Here is a 13,795-nt window from a genome sequence, read left to right as displayed (position 1 = left end):
AACATGAGTGTTGTATTGAAATCAACACTGTAAAATGAAAATACATTTACATTAGTCTAGTATGTTGGTTTCTGTTTTATTTTGTGCTTTGGTTGAACTTGCTTTTTGCGTAGATGAACATGATGCTTAATTGCTAATGTTTGTTGTTTGATTTTACATATTGTTTTCTACTGCACAATGTCAATTACAATTGCAACAACCACTGTCAACTCTCACTGCAACATGGATGTTGCATTATTGTCAACTTTACTGCAACATGGATGTTACATTGTGAATTACCACTACAACATTCATGTTACACTATGTTGTTACATATGGTCTGATAATCGTAATAATCCGGTGATGACTAAGCTTGACAGATTTATCTCTTATGTGGAATGGGATTCTCATTTTAGTGACGCAAGATTACAAGCTTTGCCCAAATTCACTTCTAATCATCGTGCTGTTATGAAGGATACCAGTAAGATTACAAGGAAGTCTTTTCCTTTTTGCTTTGAGCTGATGTGGTTGGAAGACCAATCCCTTGGCATTAAGATTAAAGAATAATGGTGGGACTCTTTTCACTTCGTGGGAAAACCTAGCTACGTTTGGCGGCAAAAACTGAAAGAATTAAAAGTAAATAAGCTTAAAGATTGGAATACGAATGCCTTTGGTACGTAGAGTCGATCGGAAGATAGAAGCCAATTAAGGTGCATGCCATAGATACCCTTGACAAGAAAGAGGAGAACGAGTAACTCTCAGAAGATGAATTTCTGGAAAGGGCCAACCTTCGATCAGATCTACAAGATTTACTTAAAATGGAGGAAATCAATTGGAAACAAAAATCTAGAGTGAACTAACTTCAAGAAGGGCAGTCTAACACGAAGTACTTTCACAGAGTCGCCAACATGAGAAATTGGCACAATAGTCTATCTTGCTTAGCAATAGATTGACAGGCAGTCAGAGATGGTAAAGCTTCATTTTATGTCTGATTTTTGTTGAATTTTAGGTGCATATGTTGCTCTAAGTTTAGCACGCACCATGCCTGCCTGATTCTTATAAAACTTTTTGGTCTCCTCCAATATCTAAATGCGTACCAATAAAATTTTGATGGAAAGTATTGTATGTTTGAATCATACTACTAGTCGAGGTGCGCATAAGTTGGCCGGACACCTGGTTAGCAAAAAATAAATAAAAATAAATACTAATAGTATACATATCAAATTGCAATCTCAACACTTTGTATTTGCCTTAGGCTAAGTCTAATGGTGCGGCAAAACACCAAATACGATAGGAATTGTGATCCAATGGTGCGTCAAAACGCTAACCCGCCAACACTATCGGTATAACTTTACCTTTATATACCACCAATTTTAACGATATAGTATATGGTCTACACGCCAGTATAAGTGGCAGCCAGAAGAAATCGAATCTACACACCATACTGTGTGGCGGCTGGAATTTTGGTTCGGTGGCAAAAGAGGAAAAGAGAGTTTGGAGAAAAGGAAAAATGGGAAAAATCTACACACCATTACCAATGGCGGATACAAAGCAAACCATTGGGTCTAGATGGGCTGACTTTTTTGGCCTTTGCCACTGGCGGGTGAAAAAACAAACCATTGGGTCTGATTACGCTATCCTGCTAACCCTATCCAGTGTTGTATTGTGGTTTGGTGATTTAGCACTCCAAACCATTGAACTCCGCCAAACATTTAACCTATTCTTAACGAGACTAATATTTTCCAAGAGAAGTTAAATAGATTGATGAATCAATTGACTCAACGCAACAAGTAGATGGTGAGGGTAATGAAATGAGAAATGTATGATTCATGAAAACAAGTAGTATGTGATTGTTCATGCAGATCGAATATTTCTCGATTGAGAAGAATAGCTTCAAGAATACCACGGTATTTTGCAATGGTCTGTGATGTTTCAAGTGTTTTGAAATTCAATTTTAGTTCTTAAATATTTGTTGTCTATTTTGACCGTAGTTGTTCTTGAGCTTGTGATAGGATCACTTTATTATTGTTGGCTGCAAAAGATTTCTTATCTCTATTTTTTTTTTTTTTGTTAATAATTTCTTATCTCTATAGCAACGAATACAAACTCCTGTCGGTTCGATTGAACGTTATTCCTTGTGCTGCAGACTGCAGTTAATCGATCTCTTGTGGGCAACAAGAAGTTATGCATGCATTTGAAAAGAAATTTTACTTTATAAAGACACTTCAAAGTTCAACTTAACGTTCATGGATCAGTATGGCATCACGTCCAATGAGGCAATGACTGCTCATAGTTTTGGGGCTGTTTTGTCTAATTTCTAAACTAAAAGTAGGGCTTACATCCAGTCATTTATATAAACGTAAATTTTCTTAAAATTTGACCGCTACAAATTGAGACACGGCCGGATTAAATCATGTGTGGACAACTTAGTGTACAGAAGTACAGAACTATGACCATTTTGATTTGTCATTTGATTTGATTAATTGTAAATTCTGGTTATGAACTTAACTACTTAAGTCTCCCAAATTATATATCACTCTCTATTAGGGGTGGGAATTTGGCCCTAACGACCCTAACCCGGCCCTGACCGACCCGACTCTAAGCCCTATAAAGCCCTCACAACTAAAGCCCTCACAGAGTTTAGGGTCGGGGGCCTACCGCCCTAATGCCTTAGAGGCGGGGGGCTAGGGCTAAGATTCTAAAACATAGGCCCGACCCTAACCAAGCCCTAACCGCCCCGTTTCATACTTTCACTATAAATACACATACCATAATTGTCCAACTCTTTTTGTTAAATATTTTCAATTAAAATAACATTGTCGCTGTAATTTATCACTTACACCCCCAAGGGTACTTCCAATAACTTGTTTTATATAACAAAAACTTGTCAACTTTAAGCCTATGAAGATTAACAATGAAAGCACTAATTTAATAAAAATAAGACTTTATTCCTTTGATCATAAAGTCAAAGTCCATAACTTATTATTCTCAATTTTTTTTCTCACTTATTTCTTATAAATTATATTTTTATTCACATCCAAGCCAAGTTTAAAACTAAAGGTTTCTTCCACACCATTAAAGCAAAATACTGAGCGGACATTTGTAACATAGAAACCAAAAACACCCTTTGTCGGAAAAATGACATTTGTAATCTCAAACCTTTCTCCATCACTGTTCAAAAGCCAATATTTTCATTTCCATATACAAAGCTTGAATCACTTTTAAATTAGAAGAAATGTAATATTATATTTGTTTGAATCTATTATAGAAATAATTTATGATATTACAAATAGTTTAACAACTTCCATGACCTTTAACCAAAACTATTATGTTTTTCTTTATATCTATTACTTCTTCCTTTAAAATGATAATATAATTATTTGTACATGTATTTCAATGTTAAATGTAATTTCATTGAGGTTTGAGTACTGAGGAAGAACAAATTCAAACTCTCACGATGTCTTGGTTCATTAGATTGTGGATGTGCATTTTAAATTTTGACTTATACGGGATTATTCTTAGATTGGTTAGACTTTGAGTTTGTAGATTATTAGACATTTTTGTAAAATAAATGAGTTTTAAAACCGATGTAGTAAAAAAAAAAAAATATAAAGGCGGCTTCTAAAGCTCGACCCTAAAGCCCTTAAAAATTAGGGTCGTGGTCGGTCGAGGGCTTGAGGTTTAGACTTGTGACCCGGCCCTATGCTGACTTTAGGGCCGGGCCGACCCGACCCTAATATCTGAAGAGCTTTAAATGTTTAGGGCCGGGCTAGCCCGACCCGGCCCATTGCCCACCCCTACTCTCTATCTTTCTTCTATGAAATTCGTTAAGCAAATTAATAAACACACATCGAGTGAATTCGCACATTACCACATCACACGCGTGAAAACAAGGCTATCTAGTGCAAAATTTAAGCTAGTATTGATTTGATCTAAAAAAATATATTCTATGATGTGAACGCCCAAAATCAGTGGCATTGGTAGTCAAATACGGCGCGAAAGCCAATTCGAGGAACACGGAAACATTTTTATTATTTTTTTCAGAAGACAGAAAAGCTATGGTGGACTGGAGAACCCTTATTCATTTTTTTTTGAAAAAATATAAAGCAAAGTGAACTTGATTTAACTAAAGTAATCATAGTTTTTAAAGTAAAGTTACTTACTAATGGCTAGTGGTTTGGAATTTCCTCGCTTATAAAGTAAGCTGAAGTCACTCGCTACTTTAACTGGTCTGATAGAGTGATAGTCTCTACTCACTGCACTCCACTCCACCTCACTTCCTTCTCTTTACTCTTTACCCCCCCTCCATATCTCTCACCAGCCATTTGAGCTTGAAGAAATGGTTCTGAAAGGAAACTTGGTGTCAGTATGCTTGCTACTTCTCATCAGTCATTCAGCTACAACTATAGCAGAAGATGGTATGTACTATTAAAATTGCTTCATTTGAAGTTTTTCATTACTTGCTTGAACTAGTAGCACACTAGCACATAGCTAGCTATCTTTTCTTCAAGAATTTGTTCAAGTCTTTAAAAACATGCCATTACTGGAGCTGAGACTTCCAAAGTTTCAATTCCAAGATTAGAACCCAAATGTAGAAATGCAATTTGGGGTTTGGGTACGGTTTTCCATTGCTGTTTGCAATATTCTTTGCATCAAATTTTCACTTCATTCAGTGTAACAAAATTATACGATGGACATGGTGGTTAGTTAAGATATTAAGACATACTCAATCAGTCTTTTGGTTGGTTCTTTATGTTCTTGTTTACATCAAATTTCCACTGTGAACAAAATTATAGCACAGTCGTGGTAGTAAGTTAACATATCATGACACCCTCTATCTGTTGTCCAAACTCGACGTTGCATTAATTAAGATAAGGAAACATATAGAGGTTGGGGTCCACCAATACGGAAAATACTCCAGTTGTTTGTTATACAAAAAATAGGGAAAAATAAAAAACAATGATGGGCATGACAGCTAAAGTTTTAGTGTCAGGTAGTGCATTATAGCAAACACTCATTGAGGGGAACATATTGGTCAAAGGCTTTTCTGATCCAAATCTCGTCGTTTTGTTGGCTTTGGAATGGCAAAATTATTCCCATTCCGCGTTAAGTTAACATAGATGGGTTGGGGTTGGTGCTTTTACCTTTTTTCTGCTGTTCTTTTGCAAGTCTCTGACTTTTCCTGTTTTCACACCTCACAAAATCACACTACATATTGCTATTCGTCACAGTATCAGATGACACAGGTAAATAAGGTCACAGTCACGGCCATCACTCTTTGGTGCTAAGTTGGTAAGGTTGAGTGCATTTTCACTGTTTATTGGGCTCAGTTTATGTTTATGCCTAATTGGGCCATGAGCAAATTGGGCTTTTCCTCTAGCAGCAAAATGCACTCGTACTAAGACTAGTGTCCATACTGTCATAGTGCGCATTCTTCCTTCACAACCATACAATGTTGATGGACAAGAGTGGACAGCACACCTTTGCAAACCATCTACCGAGAGTCGCAAGTTATTAATTTAGAATTGCCAAGGACAAAGTTGGCAACATTTGAGACCAATTTCAGATTAGACATTTATTTGATATTAAATAAAAATAGTGGAATTCCTCTTACACCTTAAGGGTATTGGGCAGGTAGTAGTGTAGTAGGTAGACCTAATGCAGCTGCAGCTTAGCTTAAGGATACAATTTTGAATAACATTTTGATTGGATTCTCGCATCAATTCAGCATTACTGATGAGATCAAAGCATTAGATTTAGCCGAAGTGAAGATTTACAGTTTTAAGTGTTTTTAAAGTTTTTTTACTGTGTACTTTGATTGGAATGCTAAAAGTCATTAATTAATCAAATCTTCACTTTGCTTTTTGTGTGAGTGGTGAACTGGTGATCAAGAAGAAGTACATTGGACAGTGGGAAATAAATATTCTGCTACATGAACAATGTAGATTGAAACATGAATATGCTGGTTATAATCAATTAATGTGTGCTTCACACTTCCAAGCTATATAGGACAACTTTGTCGCTATGGTCTATAATAGGTTTTGAATGCACTATATATTTTTGTAGAGCACTTAGCTAATTTGATCTATAAACCTTCCCTCATGCCTACTGTTTTCCAGGTCTAGTCAGCAATGGTGATTTTGAAATGGCTCCAACAGACGAAGGAGTGAGGGATGGTCCTGTTTCTATCTCTGATTGGAAATTAAATGGAACAGTCGAGATGATAGAATCCGGACAGAGGCAAGGAGGGATGATCCTTATAGTACCTCAAGGTTTACGTGCAGTGCGTCTTGGCAACGATGCAGAGATAAGCCAAGAGCTTAAGCTTGAGAAGGGTTCACTGTACTCTGTCACATTTAGTGCTGCAAGGACGTGTGCACAGTTGGAGTCTCTTAACATATCTGTTCCTCCTGCATCTCAGACCATTGATCTTCAGACCCTTTATAGTATACAGGGCTGGGATACATACGCATGGTCCTTCCAGGCTGAATCAGATAATGGTCGCAGAGTGTTTCGGAATCCAGGAATGGAAGACGATCCAACATGTGGACCTATCATTGACGACATTGCTATCAAGAAGCTCTTTACTCCTGATAAACCTAAAGGTACACTCTACTACTTTTACGGATGAGGATTTCATTTGGGCTTTAAATATGTTCTACTTTTTTGGGATGATTATCTCTTTATCATGAAGATCATCCTCCACGAATCAAAATGTTGTGAAATTTCTTGTCTTGTCAAAAGTCGTTGAAGAATCTTCCATATTTGGCGAGGTTAGAATTTTGCAATAGCTTTATTTCTTGGCATGATGATTTTCATCACATAGAGACCATTCTCCCTAAAAATGGCAGCTTAATATAATTTGACATAATTAACTGTTTGTCAAATTTGTGTCAAATTTCAAAGAACATTATAATGACTTATTCATCTAAGCTCTAATCAATTGTGTACGAAATCTCAATTTTCCAGAAGTTAGTCCATATTAATAGAGTATGGTGATGAATATGATGCTCCAGTTTAGCTAGAAACATGGCACTTATGTAAACTGAGTACTCCTACTGTATAACATGTAGAAAGGTTCGGACTGAATTATAACCTGACATTTGCAGACAATGTTGTCCTCAATGGCGATTTCGAAGAAGGACCATGGATGTTCAGAAATGATTCACTGGGTGTTTTGCTTCCCACAAACCTCTAATTTTAAGATATATCATCCTTGCCTGGTTGGATTGTCGAATCTAATAGAGCTGTCCGTTACATTGATTCCTATCACTTCTCTGTTCCTCAAGGGAAACGTGCAATTGAGCTGCTTTCCGGAAAAGAGGGTATCATCTCACAGATGGTGGACACCACCCCACAGAAACAATACAATCTGATATTCTCTTTAGGACAGGCAGGTGATAAATGCCAGCAGCCACTAGCAATCATGGCCTTTGCTGGGGATCAAGCTCAGAATATCCACTACTTGCCCATGGCAAACTCAACCTATGACACTGCAAATTTGACATTCACAGCAAAGGCTGACAGGACAAGAATTGCATTTTATAGTGTATATTACAATACAAGAACTGATGACAAGAGCTCCCTGTGTGGGCCTGTTGTGGACGATGTTAGAGTGTGGGGACTGTCCAGATCAGAAAGAAATATGTGCGCAGATTTGGGATTGAGGCTTATGCTGTTGATTTTGGCCTTTGTGTTGCTATGGGCATGAAGTTTGTTTTCCAAAGACTGAGGGTAATAGCGTAATCAGACCCAAAGATAGCCTACTGTGCGAGTGTGACTATGAGTGGGCCTATCAGGTTTTAGGAAGATGTTCAGTAAACAATGCTACTGAATCTGTTGTTTAGTTCCTATGTAGTTTTGGTTTGGTGCGCTGTACTGTTACCTTTTGATTAGTGTGTTCCATGAAAGAAATATTGTATCATCTATTATCGGGTAAAAACTAATTTATTTCACACTTCATATGCCATTTGCATAGGCTTAGATGCCAAAAGCATTGTTTCTTGTTAGCAGTTTACATGATGGATGGATTCTTCAGCTCTTCTAACATTTGAGGATTCTGGAGAACTGAAGCCTATTAGGCTTCTACTATAGTAGAGTAGATTTTAAATTCATTTTGCTCCTAAATGCTAAACAAAGACTTGCTCTCCTAAGCGTCTCACATTTCAAGGGCAAGTTTGATAGATGAACTTAGAAGATAGGCACTTTTCTGCCAATCGCTTAAGGGAGTTCACGGGAGTGCTCGAGTGATGGAAGGAAGTTTATGAGACAGTTCTCTCCTAGTTCAGATCTATAGCTCAAAGGAGTGCTTGAAATTAACCAGAACATTTTCCTGGGGTCAAGTAGGATATACATAAAACATAACAGCAAAAGAGCCTTCCTTCCCAACATAATACAGTATATAGTATATAAACTTCTACAGGCCTCGTCAAAATGTTTGACATCAGTGCCATACATCAAAAAGAAACCACTGATTCAGGATGTTTTGAAGTATGCAATCGAGACACAGCAGTATCACTTTCCTCATTCTCAACAAACTCAATGGGTTCACAGCTAATCCTCCTACAAATAAACAAAAATGTAAACCATTAATTCTGTAATTTGGTTTGACATTTCACCCAAATAAAAAGAAGGGCAACATAATGCATCATTTGGGGTGACTAATGAGAGTCACAAGTTCCACGGAGGGAGGCATGAACATAGTTTATACCCCTTCAGTTGCAAGTTGACTATTTTAACTGACAGTTTATGCACTGGTGTTTTTAGTATGTTCAATCAGGTTGAAGCCTGTATAATCCACCAAATTACCACAAAAATTCTGAGCACTATCTACTCTAACTATTCTAGTGTTCTCTCCTTCCATCCTGTACCTAAACGTTTCGATAACAGATTCTTAACAAGGAAGCAACATCCAACTCACTCCAGACATCACATTGTGTAGAAAACTACAAATTTACAACAAAAATAATTACCCAGAATGGCATTTACCTTGGATTGACGACACTTTCATTTGACAACGCCTTCTCTAATCTTTCTTCGAAAGGGGTTGCATGCCAACTTACCTTCTGATCCTATATAAGAAAACCAGTTTTGGTAGATTCTATTAGCAACTTTGGAATGACTGAACGAGAAGTTTGCAGAAGAAAGTAAGGGTAGTACTCATCATACCTCCTTATACTTGTTAGTTGAGTTGGGGATCCCATTCCCATCCCACCACTTGGGGGAAATTTGAGAAGGTTCATCTTCACTCCAATGTGCTGCAACAGTTCCAATAATAGGCCTGTCCAAGTCAGAAGTTTTACCAGTTTGAGATCCTCCACTAGATTTGCATCCACTATTCTGATCTCCGACATTCCTTGAAGATGGCAGTGGCTTCAGCCAGTGAGACAAGCTCGAACCAATAGCCTCTTTGCCATATGTATTTTCTCTGCCTGTGTTGGCGGCATATGAACGTGCAGAACTACCACGTTCATTCTGCTCAAGAGATTCATTTTGACTATCATCTCCTTCATGGTTGTAGTAAGAGTCTTCCTTCAGTGCCATCAGTTGAGAGAAATTGTGAACGGGATTCAAAGTAGGGTTGACATACTGTGACCTGATCCGACCCTTGTCCCTGTGCCCAAGATTCTCAGCACTTATGGGATAAACTGTTCCTGGAGTTTGCATCTCATCAGTTAGCACTAGAGGCGTTGGATAGGGACAGTCTTTCAATTCAAGGTGCCTTCCAGGGGAATTAGTTTGCTTTTCACTTGTTCCACTTGAGGGAAGATACACCGTGTTAGACTCACATTCAAAGCGTACAGACTTGTTCTTGCATTGGTTAGTAAGAACAGGAAGCTCTGGAGTTAAGAATAATGAGTCATTATCACTTGGGTAACTGGAAGTCCGCCCATCTGTATCAGGACTCTCAACCCCCGTGTTTCCAGGAGATCTCAAAGAGTTATTCACTGCCAGATTCTGCCCCCCTGAACTAAAACTACACGAAGTGCTGACAAAAGAGGACAAAACAACAATGAAACATCAAGTGCATAGACACACTGTTCAAACTATGCTACCAAAAAACCCGGAATAAGAGATGATAATAGAGGCCTAATAATGAAATTGATTTTCTTTTTGTTAAGAGAAAAGAGAAAGGAATACACACAAAACAGTTATCATTTGGACATGTTGGTTTAAAGCTCCTCTTTCTCGTAGGGGCTAGCTATGAAGGTACTTTCTAAATAGATGACTAAGCTAGTGACAACCTATCATTTCGAGAAAAGTTAGTTGTGAGAGGTAGGGAGAAAAAAACAAACCTGCTAGTAGTATGTTCCTGCCCGGGAGACCCTGACTCCTTTCCCTGACTATCACTAACTTCAACAGGGGTAACGAGAAACTGATTTTGTTGTCCTCCCAAGTGTAGGTTCTCGATTGATGTGGTTGGAAGCCATGAATGAAACTTGGTATTTGCTGAGCCTTCATTATGAGGTAGCACAGCCTTCACTCTCCCTGATGCTTTCCGGATCTCAACGGGAGTTTCCAAAAGTGCACCACAAGATTTGAGGAACTTGGCCTGTGAAAATTTGGTAAAACATTTTTATCAGGTCCCATTAAAATTTAATAGACAGAATTTACAAGAAAAGCGATTAGAAGACACTAGTTTGAGAATGCTGACTTAGCTAATTAGCAAAAACAAAATTAGACCTATTCTCACACTTTGAATCAGTGTGTAACTAATCAACATTCCCAATTTCAGGCAATATGTATTGTGACAATAATGAAGCAAAAAATCCTTAGTGGTGACTGTCTAGAAAATTGCAGTATATAGCATCACCGTCAGACAAAAAACACAGTTACCCTAATGCTTATACGAGTGAATAGTATGATTTAATTAGCACCTTGTAAATGAAGTGAGACTAGTTCTTAAGTATGTTTTATCCTCGATCATCAAGATTCAATCACACACAGTCTAGCAAACTTAACAGAAACTATAATATAGACCATCACTGACCTCAGCCTTGAGTTCACTACCAATACTTTCTTGGCAAGGAGACGATCCTTCATTGGCTACAAAGTAACAACATTAAAAATTCAACTCAATCACAAAATAAAACATCAAATCAGAATCAGAATCAGAATCAGAATCAGAACCTTCATTTCGAAGCAAAGTGGCTAGCCGGTTTCTTGATGCGGAAACATCTTTCTGCAAAATCAACGATTAATCAGACCCAATATTTATAATACAAATTAATATAATAAAAAACGAGATGAATGAACATATCCTAACTTTAGGTGGTGTGGGAGTGACGTCATCAACGTTGTCATTAGCGGCGGTAACACAGAAGCAACGAAAGAGACAGTTCATAATTTGGCCAAATGTTTTTAGAACAAAACCTACCATCAATTTCAAATGATCTCTACTAGTCTGTAGCTAGAAAGAGAAACAAACAAAATGAGGGGGTTTTTGAAATTTAAATTTTGGGTTTAGAATTAGAATGAGAGGGAGTACAAATTATTTTTTCCTTATTAAAATCAGTGCCAGCTCAGCAAGCTCATTCATTTAATTGTTTTCCCACGTGCCTTTCCAACAAATCGTTGATTTTGGTTTGAGATACACAACAGCCAAACGTCTAATTTGCAAAAATTTAGATTGATCGCCCCCATATTATACCACTACTAAATATATGTACTTGTTTAGCTGCCCGAGAAAATAATGAAAACGGATACAACATAAAATAAGTTGTCTTCAATTTATGTGCTTGAGAAGCACATCCCATGCAAGAGTTGAATGATCTTCTAGTACGTGACGCATTTCTGAATTGCAGAACTCAAAATAAAATCCTACTCGCGCTCTATCTGTATGGTAACGTGACTGATATTATACTCCCTATTGAGGTAGTCCACCATTTTGTCCAGCACAACATCAGCATCCGCATCTGGCTTGATCTTCACATGGCAAGCCAATAAGATCTTTCCTACAGTTATGGCCCAGATGTGCAGCTCATGAATGGCCATCACCTCATGCATCTCACAAAGGCCTTTCTCAATTCTTGTCACGTCAATCTCCTTTGGTGTACTCTCCATTAAGACCTCAAGTATGTTCCGCAGCATCCTAATTGTTGTACCCAGCACAATCACAGAAAAAATGAGGGTGCATATCAGATCAATAATTTTCCATTCTGGTTTGTACCATATGACTGCTCCACCAATCATCACACCAATGCTCTGGATGGAATCTCCAAGAACATGAAGATAAGCCCCCTGTACATTGATATTCCGTTGCTTCTTATCCTTGGTTGTAACCTGTTTGGTTTGTGCATCTTCAGAAGAATCAAGCAAAGGTTCTGTGTGGTCAATATCATTTTTGAAACGAGTCTTCGTAACTACTCCATCGCCATGGCTGTGACTGTGATCATGACTATCATGGTTGTGACTGTGGTCATGCCCAGCATTACTGTGACCGTGGTCATGGCCCAACAAGACAGCCATGACAATATTAACCACCAAACCAAACGCAGCAACAGCAAACATCAGAAAACCCTGAACTTCACCACTACCATTAATAAGTCTAACAATGGCTTCATAGACTATTATACCAGCTAGAAGCCATATCATTTGAATGGAAACTAATGCACCAAGGATCTCGATTCTGAAGAAGCCATAAGATTGACGTGGAGTTGCCTCCCAACCTGATGCCCACAAAGAGAACAAAGAGATGGCAAATGCAGCTACGTCTGAAAGAAGATGTGCCGCATCAGTTAAAATAGCGAGACTGTTCGCTTTGATGCCACCAACAACTTCTACACCCATAAAGATGACACAGAGAACAACAGCAATTAGAAGTTTGCGCATTGATGCAGCTCGTTCTTTGGCATCCTTGGAGTTGCTTCCACTGTCCGAAAATCCACATGCTGCTCCCCCACAAACTTTGTTACCTCCAGCTCTTGATCTCCCAATTGGTAGATCACCACCACTTATCTCTTCGATATGTCCATGATGGGCGTCCATCTGAAAGATTGCCAGCATAAGATATTACAACCACGGAGTGGGCGGTAACACATTTTATACATCAAAACAAAATCTAATTACAGATTTCAGACAACAAATAAGATTTTGACTTCGATCAAAAGAATCTGGCAAACATTCAGAAATATATATGTACTATCAGTTATTAGCTAGGGCCGGTCCAAAATTCTAGATTGTTCCGTAAGGCAAAGGTGGCAAGTGGCACCGTGTTCGATCGTTTGAAGCCATCTCACACTCCTCTAGCAATCGGCATATTATCACCATCCACCGGGTCAAATATTCTTGAAACCGTTTGTGCAACTCATTCTAATAACTTTCTTCCAGTAACAGAGAAATAAATAAATAGCAAAACAAGTTACGTACTTCTCAAGCCACTCTCAAATATGCTCATATTCAAATATATATATTTATATTATATAGCTTGAATTGGGAAGGATTTATTACAACCACCTTGAAAAGTTCACTTTGATAGGTCAATACCGATTATTAACACCAATTTGAAGGCAGAACCGCCAGACGGAAATAATAAAAAGGAAAATAAATTTGTGAGAAAGAAGAATCGGGTTGGCTTGCTGTTTGGGTTGGGTGTTAACAAGAAATTCAGATCTCGTTCCATTTAACCTACGCAATTCAACTCTTACCACTTGGCCACTTAACCCCTTTTTTTCAAGCCCCCTCATTAAATATGTGGATTTTGATTCCTGGTCTAATTTGTATTCCCCGTGTGGGGACACGAAGTCGACTTGTCGACTTGGCTTGATAAGGGCATGCCCTCATATGAGAGCAAAACAAGTACTACTCATATAGTCAT

At 38.1% G+C, this 13,795-nt stretch overlaps 3 protein-coding genes across 6 annotated transcripts; 1 reads left to right on the top strand and 2 right to left on the bottom strand.

Annotated features, from left to right (window-relative positions):
• The first annotated feature begins 4,107 nt into the window (after window positions 1–4,107).
• On the top strand, window positions 4,108–7,941 carry LOC147519226 (protein BIIDXI-like). The gene is made up of 3 exons (XM_086590893.1): window positions 4,108–4,397; window positions 6,099–6,584; window positions 7,089–7,941. Exons 1-3 carry the CDS (start codon window positions 4,319–4,321, stop codon window positions 7,175–7,177), a joined length of 654 nt encoding a protein of 217 aa, XP_086447019.1. The 5' UTR covers window positions 4,108–4,318; the 3' UTR covers window positions 7,178–7,941.
• Window positions 7,942–8,272: 331 nt separating this feature from the next.
• Window positions 8,273–11,485, bottom strand: LOC147519225 (protein JASON-like). 2 transcript variants are annotated; one of them, XM_086590889.1, is made up of 7 exons: window positions 11,246–11,485; window positions 11,110–11,161; window positions 10,970–11,016; window positions 10,275–10,531; window positions 9,148–9,967; window positions 8,968–9,050; window positions 8,273–8,541 (listed from the first exon to the last, which is right to left on the bottom strand). In XM_086590889.1, the coding sequence occupies exons 1-7, from the start codon at window positions 11,357–11,359 to the stop codon at window positions 8,436–8,438; spliced, it is 1,479 nt and encodes a 492-aa protein (XP_086447015.1). In that variant the 5' UTR covers window positions 11,360–11,485; the 3' UTR covers window positions 8,273–8,435. The 2 variants fall into 2 exon arrangements, with proteins under 2 accessions (XP_086447015.1, XP_086447014.1); XM_086590888.1 differs by having other exon boundaries at window positions 10,970–11,025; window positions 11,246–11,483.
• Window positions 11,486–11,592: 107 nt separating this feature from the next.
• Window positions 11,593–13,706, bottom strand: LOC147519224 (metal tolerance protein A2-like). Of its 3 annotated transcripts, none has more exons than XM_086590890.1 (2): window positions 13,435–13,706; window positions 11,593–12,966 (listed from the first exon to the last, which is right to left on the bottom strand). In XM_086590890.1, the coding sequence occupies exon 2, from the start codon at window positions 12,964–12,966 to the stop codon at window positions 11,800–11,802; it is 1,167 nt and encodes a 388-aa protein (XP_086447016.1). In that variant the 5' UTR covers window positions 13,435–13,706; the 3' UTR covers window positions 11,593–11,799. The 3 variants fall into 3 exon arrangements, with proteins under 3 accessions (XP_086447016.1, XP_086447017.1, XP_086447018.1); XM_086590891.1 differs by having other exon boundaries at window positions 13,432–13,573; XM_086590892.1 differs by having other exon boundaries at window positions 13,348–13,486.
• Between the last annotated feature and the right edge of the window lie 89 nt (window positions 13,707–13,795).

Source organism: Coptis chinensis, chromosome 2 (genome assembly GCF_015680905.1).
Source record: "Coptis chinensis isolate HL-2020 chromosome 2, ASM1568090v1, whole genome shotgun sequence".
Classification (NCBI taxonomy): Eukaryota; Viridiplantae; Streptophyta; class Magnoliopsida; order Ranunculales; family Ranunculaceae; genus Coptis; species Coptis chinensis.
Note: the sequence above shows the minus strand (reverse complement) of the source record. Positions and strands in the feature narration are given on the sequence as shown.